At 47.7% G+C, this 13,992-nt stretch overlaps 1 protein-coding gene across 3 annotated transcripts in view; it reads right to left on the reverse strand.

Moving 5' to 3' along the window:
- Nucleotides 1–13,992, reverse strand: part of LOC141133732 (uncharacterized) — a 55,585-nt gene that overhangs the window by 18,779 nt on the left and 22,814 nt on the right. For all 3 annotated transcript variants that reach the window (XM_073623256.1, XM_073623255.1, XM_073623258.1), the window contains one exon: nt 10,770–10,844. In XM_073623256.1, the coding sequence (XP_073479357.1) occupies nt 10,770–10,844 (75 nt within the window). The remainder of the gene's footprint in view (nt 1–10,769; nt 10,845–13,992) is intronic.

Here is a 13,992-nt window from a genome sequence, read left to right on the forward strand (position 1 = left end):
TGTACACTGTGAGCAGGACGCACTGTACTAAATGTAAATAGTCTAGCTGCCTGACCGTGGTACTAATAGGATCAAATAGAACACCTGTAATTTTCTTCAGGTAGCTTTATATACTGTAACCAGACAAGCCTGCCTGTCAGTAGGAAGATAACAGGAACGGATCTAGCTGAACACTGTGAGCAGGACGCACTGTACTAAATGTAAATAGTCTAGCTGCCTGACCGTGGTACTAATAGGATCAAATAGAACACCTGTAATTTTCTTCAGGTAGCTTTATATACTGTAACCAGACAAGCCTGCCTGTCAGTAGGAAGATAACAGGAACGGATCTAGCTGTACACTGTGAGCAGGACGCACTGTACTAAATGTAAATAGTCTAGCTGCCTGACCGTGGTACTAATAGGATCAAATAGAACACCTGTAATTTTCTTCAGGTAGCTTTATATACTGTAACCAGACAAGCCTGCCTGTCAGTAGGAAGATAACAGGAACGGATCTAGCTGAACACTGTGAGCAGGACGCACTGCACTAAATGTAAATAGTCTAGAAGATAACAGGAACGGATCTAGCTGAACACTGTGAGCAGGACGCACTGCACTAAATGTAAATAGCAGGAACGGATCTAGCTGAACACTGTGAGCAGGACGCACTGCACTAAATGTAAATAGCAGGAACGGATCTAGCTGAACACTGTGAGCAGGACGCACTGCACTAAATGTAAATAGCAGGAACGGATCTAGCTGAACACTGTGAGCAGGACGCACTGCACTAAATGTAAATAGCAGGAACGGATCTAGCTGAACACTGTGAGCAGGACGCACTGCACTAAATGTAAATAACAGGAACGGATCTAGCTGAACACTGTGAGCAGGACGCACTGCACTAAATGTAAATAGCAGGAACGGATCTAGCTGAACACTGTGAGCAGGACGCACTGCACTAAATGTAAATAGCAGGAACGGATCTAGCTGAACACTGTGAGCAGGACGCACTGCACTAAATGTAAATAGTCTAGATAGAAGATAACAGGAACGGATCTAGCTAAACTGAATACAGTGTATATATATATATATATATATATGCAACACCTGGGATGCATATATATACACAATACACTGTAAGTGCAGCTAACTGACTGACTGTTCTGCCTAATCTATCTAACTCAAATCAAATGACACTGTCTCTCTCTCTCTCTATCTCTCAGCACACCGGAACACACACTACACAGGGCCGCCGTGCAGGCGGCCTTATATAGTGTGGGGTGTGTACTAAATCCCCTGAGCCATAATTGGCCAAGGCCACCCTGGCTTTGGCCAATTACAGCTCTCTCTACTGACGGCGCTGTGATTGGCCAAGCATGCGGGTCATAGTGCATGCTTGGCCAATCATCAGCCAGCAATGCACTGCGATGCCGCAGTGAATTATGGGCCGTGACGCGCCACACGAATTTAGCGCGAACGGCCCATATCGTTCGCAATTCGGCGAACGGGCGAACAGCCGATGTTCGAGTCGAACATGGGTTCGACTCGAACACGAAGCTCATCCCTACTACAGGCCATTAGTATGTCTGGAAGGCCAAGAAGGAGAGGCAGACAGTCACAAGCCAATAAGAGAGGGCAAGCAGGCTCTGTGTCTAGTGCTAGTCGTGGAGACGGTGCATCCTCATCAGCACGTGGCCATGGGACACGCTTGGCCTTTTTTTCGGCAGCTGGCCATGTTGAGCCGCAACATGCGGAAGACTTGGTCGAGTGGATGACCAAGCCGTCCTCATCCTCCTCATCCTCTCTCACCCATGCCCAGGGTGCTTTGTCTGGCAAAGCAGCGGCCTCTTCCCTCGGCTCAATGTCATCAGTGACTCCTTCCCTAGCCCCACCATGTCCTCCTGAGGAGTCCCTCGAACTGTTTGACCACAGTGTTGGGTACATGCTCCAGGAGGATGCCCAGCATTTGGAAGGCTCTGATGATGATACTGAGCTCGATGAAGGCAGTAACACGAGCACGGACAGAGGGGGTGCCCAAGAAGGACAGCAATCTGGCAGTCATGCTCCCCCTGCTGCAGCATACTGCCAGGTTTGCTCCAGTGATGAGGAGGGAGGGGATGATGAGGTCACTGACTCAACGTGGGTGCCTGATAGGAGAGAAGAGGAGGAGGAGGAGGAGGAGGCGGCACATCACCAACGAGGCAGGATGCCCTCCAGGGGCCAGCCTAAGGGCAGCACATTGACTGCATCACACCCCAAAGCTCCACATGTGCAGGGCGCTGCAGTCTCTGCGCGTTATTCAAAAAGTTCTTTGGTGTGGGCCTTTTTTGAGACGAGTGCATCAGATTGCACCGCTGCTATTTGCAACATATGTCTCAAGCGTATCTCGCGTGGCCAAAACATCTCCCGCTTGGGTACCACATGCTTGACCAGACATATGTTGACCTGCCATGCAGTTCGTTGGCAAGCGTATCTAAAAGACCCACACCAAAGAACAAAGAGGACCTCTGCTTGCTCCTCATCAGCTGAGATTTCCAACCCCACTAGACCTTCAGTCCTCTCTGAGACCTGCACTGAGAGGAATGAAGGTGTAGAATTAGGTGTGTCACAGCCACGTACTTGTGGGCAATCTGATTTTGGTACACCGACGTCAGATTGTACCAGACAAATTTCCCTGCCCCAGCTGCTGCACCGCCGAAAGAAGTTTGCTCCCAGCCATCCACATGCCCAGCGGTTGAATGCTAGCTTGGCAAAATTGCTAGCACTTCAACTGCTGCCTTTTCAGTTGGTAGACTCTGCCCCCTTCCGTGAGTTTGTGGAATGTGCAGTTCCTCAGTGGCAGGTACCCAAACGCCACTTTTTCTCACGGAAGGCGATTCCGGCTCTCTACCAGCATGTGGAAGGCAATGTCCATGCCTCGCTGGACAGGGCGGTCAGCGGTAAGGTGCATATTACCGCTGACTCATGGTCCAGCAGGCATGGACAGGGACGTTACCTAAGTTTCACGGCGCATTGGGTGACTCTGCTGGCAGCTGGGAAGGATGCAGGACAAGGTGCAGTAGTGTTGGAGGTTGTTCCGCCACCACGCCTCCAAAATGCTAATGATTGTGACACACCTCTCTCCTCCACCCCCTCCTCTTCTTCTTCCTCCATGGCCTCTTCCTCGGAACCAGTGGTGCTCCGTAGTCGTTCAAGGGGCTACGCAAGTACGCAGGCCAAAAGATGCCATGCGGTGCTTGAGCTGGTGTGCTTGGGGGACAGGAGCCACACTGGGGCAGAGGTTCTGTCAGCTCTGCAGGGGCAGGTTCAGAGGTGGTTGACGCCACGCCAACTTAAGGCAGGAATGGTGGTTTGCGACAATGGCACCAACCTCCTCTCTGCCCTCCGACAGGGACAAATGACCCATGTGCCCTGTTTGGCTCACGTCCTTAACTTGGTGGTGCAGCGGTTCTTGGGCAGGTACCCGGGCTTACAGGATGTCCTGAGGCAGGCCAGGAAAGTCTGTGTGCATTTCCGCCGGTCATATAATGCCAGTGCTCGGCTGACGGACCTCCAAAAGGAGTTTAACCTGCCCAAGAACCGCCTAATCTGTGACATGCCCACCAGGTGGAACTCAACGTTGGCCATGCTGCAGCGGCTGCACACGCAGCAGAGGGCCATCAATGAGTACCTGTGTGACTATGGCACCAGGACAGGGTCAGGGGAGCTTGGTTTTTTTTTCCCACGCCAGTGGGCCATGATCAGGGATGCATGCACTGTCCTGTCACCATTTGAGGAGGCCACGAGGATGGTGAGCAGTGACAGTGCATGCATCAGTGACACTGTCCCCCTTGTCCACCTGTTGGAGCACACGCTGCGTGGAATAATGGACAGGGCACTTGAGGCAGAACAGAGGCAGGAAGAGGAGGACTTCCTTAGCTCTCAAGGCCCCCTTTATCCAGACAGTGTTCCTGCGTGCCCGCCGATCACACAGGAAGAGGACGAGGAGGAAGAGGAGGAGGAGGAGGAGGAAGATTGTGTCAGTATGGAGGTGGAGCCTGGCACTCAGCATCAGCAGCAGTCTTTAAGGGATCAGTCCCAAGAAACACATGGACTTGTACGTGGCTGGGAGGAGGTGGCTGCGGACCATGTCGTCCTTAGTGACCCAGAGGACTCCGGACCGAATGCCTCAGCAAACCTACGCTGCATGGCCTCCCTGATCCTGCAAAGCCTGCGTAAGGATCCTCGTATTCGTGGTATCAAGGAGAAGGACCAATACTGGCTGGCAACCCTCCTTGATCCACGTTACAAGGGTAAGGTTGCGGACCTTATCTTGCCATCGCAGAGGGAGCAGAGGATGAAACATCTTCGGGAGGCCTTGCAGAAAGGTCTGTGCAATGCGTTCCCAGAGACTGGGAGGTTACAAACTCCTGTTTCTGGACAACGTGTTGCTGAGGCTTCGGTCAGTCAAAGAAGGAGCGGTGGAGAAGGTGGCCGTCTGACCGATGCGTTCAGACAATTTTTTGGTCCGCAGCCCCAAGGTATGATTGGTTCCAGCAACCATCGCCAGCATCTGTTTTACATGGTGTAGGAATACCTAGGGGCAAGATCAGACTTGGACACCTTTCCCACTGAAAATCCTCTGGGTTACTGGGTCTTGAGGATGGATCACTGGCCAGAGCTTGCACAGTATGCAACTGAGCTACTGGCCTGTCCTGCATCCAGCGTTCTTTCGGAACGCACAAGCGGAACGCTGCTGGAGGCGTGGTAACCGATCACAGGGTGCGTCTGTCCACTGACTCGGTCGATCGACTGACCTTCATAAAAATGAATCTTGGATCACCACCAGCTACCAAGCACCTGATGCTGATGTAACCGAATAATTTTTTTTGAAATCTCAGATCCCTTCAAAGACTGCCTATGCTGATGCTGAGTGACTATTCCTGAGTAATTATCCTATTCCTCCTCAATCATCACGCTGATAGCTTGTAAGAGCATTTTTGGTTCTGGGCGCCACCACCAGTGCCTAAGGCACAATTTTTCAGCCCCTGTTTAACAGGGGCGTGTAATTACGATTTTTGATGTAATACTTTGCAGCAGGGCTCGTTCCTGCATTCCAACTAGAGTGTCTGTGAGGGGTTGCAGTGTTGTGGCACCAGCACCAGTGCCTAAGGCCCAATTTTTCAGCCCTTGTTTAACAGGGGCGTGTAATTACAATTTTTGATGCAATACTTTGCAGCAGGGCTCGTTCCTGCATTCCAACTAGAGTGTCTGTGAGGGGTTGCAGTGTTGTGGCACCAGCACCAGTGCCTAAGGCCTAATTTTTCAGCTCCTGTTCAACAGGGGCATGTAATTACAATTCTTGATCTAATATTTCACAGCAGAGCCCTGTGAGGGCTTACAGTGTTGTGGCCACAGCAACACCTAAGGCCCAAATTTCTGCTGAGTATATAGGGCAGGACCCTACTTTCAAACATCTAACTTACAAACGACTCCTACTTGCAAACGGAAGGAGACAACAGGAAGTGAGAATAAATCTACCCCTAGGAAGGGAAATTCTCTCCTGTAAGAGTTAATATGGGAAAAACATTTCTCCTTTCCACTGATGCTTTCCAATCCATTGGGACAAAAAGTGAGGTGAAATCTTCTGAAGAGGAGGACAGATAGCAAAACAAATGTCACAGGGGTGATAACCCTTCCCTATGTTTTCCAAAAAGCTTAAAAAAGATTTTTTGGCTGGAGCTAAACACGTTAAAAATGTACCCGTTCAAAATTACAAAGAGATTCTACTTAACAACAAACCTACAGCCTGTATACTGCTGTTCAGAGTATATAGGGCCTGGTAGCCCCACACCTTTCCTTATTTTAATTTGGGTGCGGGGTTCCCCTTAATATCCATACAAGACCCAGAGGGCCTGGCAATGGACTGGGGGGTACCCATGCCGTTTGTCTCACTGATTTTCATCCATATTGCCAGGAGTCAGGACCCGACATTACAATAAACCCGCAAGCAGTTTTAAATGAGATTTTTTCCTTTAAAAATGACATTTGGTGCAGGGACTGTTCTAAACACGGGAAACACACGTCACTTTACAGGCATACTATAGACACCCCTCAGGTACGATATTTAAAGGAATATTTCACTTTTTTTTTTTTTACTTTAAGCATCATTAAAATCACTGCTCTCGAAAAAACGGCCGAAAAAACGGCCGTTTTTAAAAGTTTTTTTTGCATTGATACATGTCCCCTGGGGTAGGACCCGGGTCCCCAAACCCTTTTTAGGACAATACCATGCAAATTAGCCTTTAAAATGAGCACTTTTGATTTCGAACGTTCGAGTCCCATAGACGTCAATGGGGTTCTAACGTTCGTGCGAACTTTCGGTCCGTTCGCAGGTTCTGGTGCGAACCGAACCGGGGGGTGTTCAGCTCATCCCTACTCTCAGATACATTCCCACTGACACCATTGATCTTTTTAGCTATCTGTAAGGAGGTAATTCTTCCCAATGACCACAAGTGTAAGGACCATTCTTCCCACTGACCATCACAATAATGTATCTTCCTTTGTCCTAGATGCTTGACATTGCCTTTTTTTGTCCTCGATACTTGATATTGGCCTTCCTTTGTCCTAGATGCTTGACATTGGCCTTCCTTTGTCCTAGATACTTGACATTGGCCCTCCTTTGTACTAGATACTTGACATTGGCCCTCCTTTGTACTAGATACTTGACATTGGCCTTCCTTTGTTCTAGATGCTTGACATTAGCTATCCTCTTTTCTAGATACTTTACACTGGCCTTCCCCTGACATAGATGCTTTCAATTGTCCTCACTCTGTCCTAGATACTTTACATTGACCTCCCTCTGTCCTAGATATTTCACATTGGTCCACTATATTTCACAAGAGAAGGGACAGAGGCTGATTCAGACTCACTCCGTTCCAAGTCTTCACTGAGCAGAGAGCTGGAGACTGTCAGTCAGTGGCCCTCTGCTCTGTCCCTCCAGCGCTCATTGGGGTACTGGGCTGTAGAGGGGGTGAGAGCAGCTGGCTCAATCTACCAGCAGCTCGCTGAGAGGCTGATCCAGCTGCCGGTTCAGGCTTCTGGCTGGATCCCAACTGTAAAGCCAGGATCTTTCCTGGACTGGCTGAGTGAAAACACTGAAGCTAAAGATCGCTGTCGGCTGAAAACCGTCACAGAAGTGCAGAGCTAACTACACGCCTTTGACCTACAGAAGTACAGCCCAAATAGCTTTGGCCATACTCCTCCTTTAATCTAAATTTACTTCTTAAACCTGACCCTAAAGCTTAAAGAGATAAAAACTTTAATATCACACTGATTATGATGCCAAATGTTCCCTAAAAAGTCCCAAGCTCAATAACCAAATCCTATGCCTCCAGGTCCCAAACTATCATAGCCAAAACTACTGATCCATTATGCACAAGCTCTCCATCAAAATATTATCAAATTATAGAGATGATTATTCTTCCTTATGTCCGAATCCTTGGTCCAACTGGCTTACATACAGTATATAGATCTCAGATTCAGATATCTATTCATAGACATTTCTGAACCTCTGTTTCTACCATCATATGTATACAGATCTCAGATATCTGCCCACATAAATGTCTGAAACCTTGGGCCCGACATCATACATAAAGAGTATTTGTATACAGATCTCAGATTGAGATATCTGTCCATAGAAATGTCCGAACCAGTGGTCCTACTATCATACATACAGTATAAAGATCTCAGATTGAGACAGGGGCGTAACTACCACCATAGCGACCCATGCGGGCGCTATGAGGCCCACAGCCGAGTGGGGCCCAGTGAGGATAAGAGCACTGCCGGCACAGTCTTCCAGCCAGGGGAAGAGAGAGGAAAGGAAGAGGCGAGCTGTCCGTATCAGCAGAGAGCTGAATTGCCTGATGTAAGAGCTTTCATTAGAACTTCCAATGTTCCCGGGGCTCACGTCACATAGCTCCACCTTTTGGTCCGGTGCCTTCGATAGACAGGACACCGATCCAATGCGGGACATGTGACGTCATCAAAGACGTTGGGCCATGAGGTGGGGCTATGTGACGATGAGCCCCGGGAAGACAGGAAATTCAAATGAAAGTTATTACAGCGGGCAATCCCGCTCTCTGCTGATCCGGGTGACTTGCCTCTTCCTCTGCATAGGTGGGGCTGTATGGGGCACAGGCAGACCAGGCTGTATTGGGCACAGGTCACGCTGTATGGGGCACAGGTCACGCTGTATTGGGCACAGGTCACGCTGCATTGGGCACAGGTCACACTGTATGTGGCACAGGTCACGCTGCATTGACACTAGGGCAGCTGTGGGGAGGGGGCTGATTGCAGGGGGGCCCCATACAACATTTTGCTATGGGGCCCTGCTATTTCTAGTTACGCCCCTGGTATGAGATATCTACCCATAGAAATGTCTGAACTGTTGGTCCTACTATCATTTGTATACGGATATCAGATCGAGATATCTATCCATAGAAATTTCTGAACCTTTGGTTCCACCATCATACATATAGAGTATTTGTATACAGATCATAGAAATGTCTGAACCCTTGGTCCTGCCATCAAACATACTGTATAGAGCAGGGGCCTCCAAACTTTCAAAACAAGGGCCGGTTTACTGCCCTTAAGACTTTAGGGGGGCAGAGGAAGGAATAGTGCCCCATCTTTGGTGTCAGATGGAAGAACAGTTCCTGATCATTGGTATCAGTGGAGGGAATTGCCCCTCGCCACTGGTGTCAGTGGAAGGAATAGTACCCATTTTTGGTGTCAGTGGGAAGAATAGTGCCTGATCATTGGTGTCAGTGGGGGGAAATTGCCCCTTGCTTTTGGTGTAAGTGGGAGCAATAGTGTCCCATTGTTGGTGTCTGTAGGAGGAAAAGTGCCCAATCATTGGTGTCAGTGGGAGAAATAGTCCCTCATTGGTGGTGTCCAGTGGGAGGAGGAATAGTGTCCAAAGGGCCAGGTAAAGGTAAGCAGAAGGCCACATCCGACCCACGAGACACAGTTTGGAGACCACTAATATAGAGTATTTGTATACAGATCTCATATTGAGATATCTATCCATAGAAATGTCTCAACCTTTGGTCCTGCTATCCTACATACAGATACAGTATTTGTATATGTATCTCAGTGTTTTATTATTTCTCATATTTCAGCATAGTGAACCAATCTTTTCATTCTTACTGGTTGAACTAGATGAACGTGCATTTTTTTCAACCTGACTAGCCCATGTAACTATGTAACTATATAGTTGCATATAGTTACATAGTAGGTGAGGTTGAAAAAAGACACAAGTCCATCAAGTCCAACCTGTGTGTGTGATTATATGTCAGTATTACATTGTATATCCCTGTATGTTGCAGTCCTTCAGGTGCTTATCTAATAGTTTTTGAAACTATCAATCCCCCCCGCTGAGACCACCGCCTGTGGAAGGGAATTCCACATCCTTGCTGCTCTTACAGTAAAGAATCCTCTACGTAGCTTAAGGTTAAACCTCTTTTCTTCTAATTTTAATGAGTGGCCACGAGTCTTGTTAAACTCCCTTCTGCAAAAAATGGTTATCCCTATTGTGCGTTCACAAGTACGGTATTTGTATACTGAAATCATATCCCCTCTCAAACGTCTCTTCTCCAGAGAGAATAAGTTCAGTGCTCACAACCTTTCCTCATAACTAAGATCCTCCAGACCCTTTATTAGCTTTGTTGCCCTTCTTTGTACTCGCTCCATTTCCAGTACATCCTTCCTGAGGACTGGTGCCCAGAACTGGACAGCATACTCTAGGTGCGTCCGGACCAGAGTCTTGTAGAGCGGGAGAATTATCGTTTTATCTCTCGAATTATTCCCCCTTTTTAATGCCAATATTGTGTTTGCTTTGTTAGCAGCAGCTTGGCATTGCATGCCATTGCTGAGCCTATCATCTACTAGGACCCCCAGGTCCTTTTCCATCCTAGATTCCCCCAGAGATTCTCCCCCCAGTGTATAGATTGCATTCATATTTTCGTCACCCAAATGCATCATTTTATATTTTTCTACATTGAACCTCATTTGTCATGTAGTCGCCCACCCCATTAATTTGTTCAGGTCTTTTTGCAAGGTTTCCACATCCTGCGGAGAAGTTATTGCCCTGCTTAGCTTAGTATCATCTGCAAATACAGAGATTGAACTGTACCCCATCCTCCAGATCGTTTATGAATAAATTAAATAGGATTGGTCCCAGCACAGAACCCTGTGGGACCCCACTACCCACCCCTGACCATTCCCAGTATTCCCCATTTATCACCACCCTCTGAACTCGCCCTTGTAGCCAGTTTTCAATCCATGTACTCACCCTGTGGTCCATGCCAACGGACCTTATTTTGTACAGTAAACGTTTATGGAAACTGTGTCAAATTCTCATAATTTTCTCCCTCTAGGTGGGTGTAAGAATTAAAAATGCTCTGCAGGAAATGGATGTTTGGAATATTTGCAGAATTGGAACTCAATGTCCCCCAATATATTCTAACTTCATACTTATCCGTCTGCAGTCACCTATTGCGTCATTGGGCAGAACGCATTTCGAGAGACCCTGAACTATAAAGAAAGGCTGAATTACAGAAATACGCTACACTACAAGCAGAGAGACTGAACTACACAGAAAGGTAATGAACTCCAAAGAGTACATGGTGGGAGACAAAAAGATTCTAAACTGCAGAGAGAAGCTGAACCAAACATTCTACACTCATGTTATGGAAAATCAAGACTGGATAGGTAAGTGCTTCATTGAGGGAAGTATAATAAACTTACGATTTGCGTTCTGGATTTCTATTGCCTGGTCCTGCAGAGCTTTCTGAATCTTTTGAATATCACTGGAAAGAGCACCTGTAATAGAGGACAACATAAGTTTGTTGAAGTGTCTTCAGTACATTCTTTCACAAAGGCACAAAAATAGTAGGAGGGTCTCCTTCACAGGAGACAGTGAGAGGATCTCCTTCATATGAGGCAATGATAAGATCTCCTTCATAGGAGACATTGAGAGAAGTGGACATGAGAGAAGTGAGAGGACTTCTTTCACAGGAGACACTGAGAAGACCTCCTTCACAGGGCACAGTAAGAAGACCTCCTTCACAGGACATAGTAAGAATACCTCCTTCACAGGACACAGTAAGAAGACCTCCTTCACAGGACACAGTAAGAAGACCTCCTTCACAGGACACAGTAAGAAGACCTCCTTCACAGGACACAGCAAGAAGACCTCCTTCACAGGACACAGTAAGAAGACCTCCTTCACAGAAGACAGTAAGAAGACCTCCTTCACAGGAGACAGTAAAAAGACCTCCTTCACAGGAGACAGTAAGAAGTTTGCCTTTACAGGAGACAGTAAGAAGACCTCCTTTGTGGGAGAAAGTATGGAGACTTCCTTCACATGAGTAGGGATAGGCGAACGGTTCGGCCCGAGAATGAGTTCTGGACGAACTTTGGTTGTTCGGCGAACAACTCACATTATGCGGTGTTTGCGTCAAATTCAAAAGCCGCGGAAAAAGTCTATGGGACACTAACATGAAAAACCAAAAGTGCTAATTTTAAAGGCTTGTATGCAAATTTTTGTCATAAAAAGTGTTTGGGGACCGGGTCCTGCCCCAGGGGACATGTATCAATGCAAAAAAAGTTTAAAAAAACTTCTGTTTTTTCGGGAGCAGTGATTTTAATAATGCTTAGCATTAAAACAATAAAAATGAAATATTCCTTTAAATATTGTGCCTGGGGGGTGCCTATAGTATGCCTGTAAAGTGGCACAGTTTTCCCGTGTTTAGAACAGTACCACAGCAAAATGACATTTCTAAAGGAAAAATTGTCATTTAAAACCGATCGCGGATGTAATGAATTGTTGGGTCTCGGCAATATAGATACAACTCATTTAAAAAAATGGCATGGGTTCCCCCTCCAGTCCATTACCAGGCCCTTTGGGTCTGATATGAATATTAAGGGGAACCCTGAACCAAAAATGTAAAAAGAAATTGTGCGGGGGGTCTCCATAAAATCCATACCAGGCCCTTCAGGTCTGGTATGGAAATTAAATGGAACCCTGCGCCAAATAAAAAAAATGGTGTAGGGGTCCCCCCCAAAATGCATACCAGACCTGAAGGGTTTTAGGGGAACCCTGCGCCAAAATTAAAAAAAATATGGCTTGGGGTCCCCCCCAAAATCCATACCAGACCCTTATCCAAGCACGCAACCTGGCAAGCTGCAGGAAAAGAGGGGGGACAAGAGAGCACCCCTCCTCCTGAACCATACCAGGCCACATGCCCTCAACATGGGGAAGATACTTTGGGGTCCCCCCAAAACATCTTGTCCCCATGTTGATGGGGACAAGGGCCTCATCCCCACAACCCTTGCCCGGTGGTTGTGGGGGTATGCGGGTGGGGGGCTTAACAAGGAGACCCCCAGATCCCCCCCCGTGTGAATTGTAACGAGTACATTGTACCCCTACCATTTCACAAAAAAAGTGTCAAAAATAGTAAAAAAGACAGGAGACACTTTGGGGCAAGTCCTTTAGTAAAAAATTAAAAAATAAAAATGTCCCGCAAAGTAGATCCATCTCACGCCACCTGACGAGCTGAAAAAAGCAAAAAGAAAAAAGCTGCAACAGCTCCCCCTCCATGGGAGGTTCCGCCGAGTGACACTTCTTCTCTAACAGCTGTTATATAGCTGAGAGTGGGGCCACTGGGTGACGTAAATGGGCAACCCCACCTTCCTCTGAAGTCACATGGTGTCAGAAGAGGGCGGGGTCACCCATTTATGTCACCGGATGGCCCCACCCTCATCTATATAACAGCTGTCACCAATGAGAAGCATCACTCGGCGGGAGCCTCCCATGGAGGCCGAACTGTTGCTGCTTTTTTTTTCTGTTTTTGGTCCATCGGGCTGCGTGAGATGGATTTACATCGTGGGACATTTTTATTTTTTAATAAAGGACTTGTCCCAAAGTGTCTCCTGTCTTTTTTACTATTTTTGACACTTTTTTTGTGAAATGGTAGGGGTACAATGTACCCGTTACCAATTCACATGGGGGGGCGGGATCTTGTTAAAGGGGGCTTCTAGATTCTGATAAACCCCCCGCCCGCAGACCCCCACAACCACCGAGCAAGGGTTGTGGGGATGAGGCCCTTGTCCCCATCAACACATCAACATGGGGACAAGATGTTTTGGGGGGCCCCAAAACACCCTCCCCACATTGAAGGCTTGTGGCTTGGTATGGTTCAGGGGCTGAGGACAGTAATGTGAAGAGGGGATTTTGATGTGAAGGGGAGGGAACTGTGATGTAAAGAGAGGGACTGTGATATGAGGCTCAGTTCAGATCTGTGCATGCACATTTATGCACGCACGTCACAGGTAAGGCAGCCCTTAATTTTAAAATCATGCTGCACCAAGCCACCTGGGGCTTCAGCCCTATGCTGTTTAGTGCATAAGAAAATGTGCCATAGGTGGTGATGTGTGTGGGTGTTTTTAAGAATTAATTGCACTCCCACACATCTGCTAAAGTGCAGCCCATTTGTCACGTAACTTACAGCGGAGTCTGAAATTACGAGGGTGGCCTCTTGCATGGTTCCGGTCCTAGCACCCCTGGAGGTGGAGACAGGGCTGCTAGGGCAACGGAAGGGCGCAGGTGCCTGTTGGCAGGATCAGGAACACCGGAGCCTTAGAGGAGCTGGTGGGATGTCGATCCTGGATTGGTTCAGGAAAGTCCAACAGGTGTTCTTGCAAGGTCGGGGACAGGCAGGAGTCGGCAATGTGCTGGCAGGAAGGTACACAATCGATAGGCAGGTTCGTAATCGGGGGCTGACAACGAGCAGGCAGAGAGGTACAAGATCGGAAGACAGAGCCGTGGTCAGGAGGTCAAGCTGGGTTTGGTACAGGAAGCAGAGGTAATCAGAGTTGCAGGGATAATCCAAAAGAGTAGTCAGGAAAGCCAAGGTTTCAGGATCAAGGTTCAATCAAAACAGCAACAAGGATACAGGAACTAGCTGAG

Source organism: Aquarana catesbeiana, linkage group LG03 (genome assembly GCF_042186555.1).
Source record: "Aquarana catesbeiana isolate 2022-GZ linkage group LG03, ASM4218655v1, whole genome shotgun sequence".
In the NCBI taxonomy this organism is placed as follows: domain Eukaryota; kingdom Metazoa; phylum Chordata; class Amphibia; order Anura; family Ranidae; genus Aquarana; species Aquarana catesbeiana.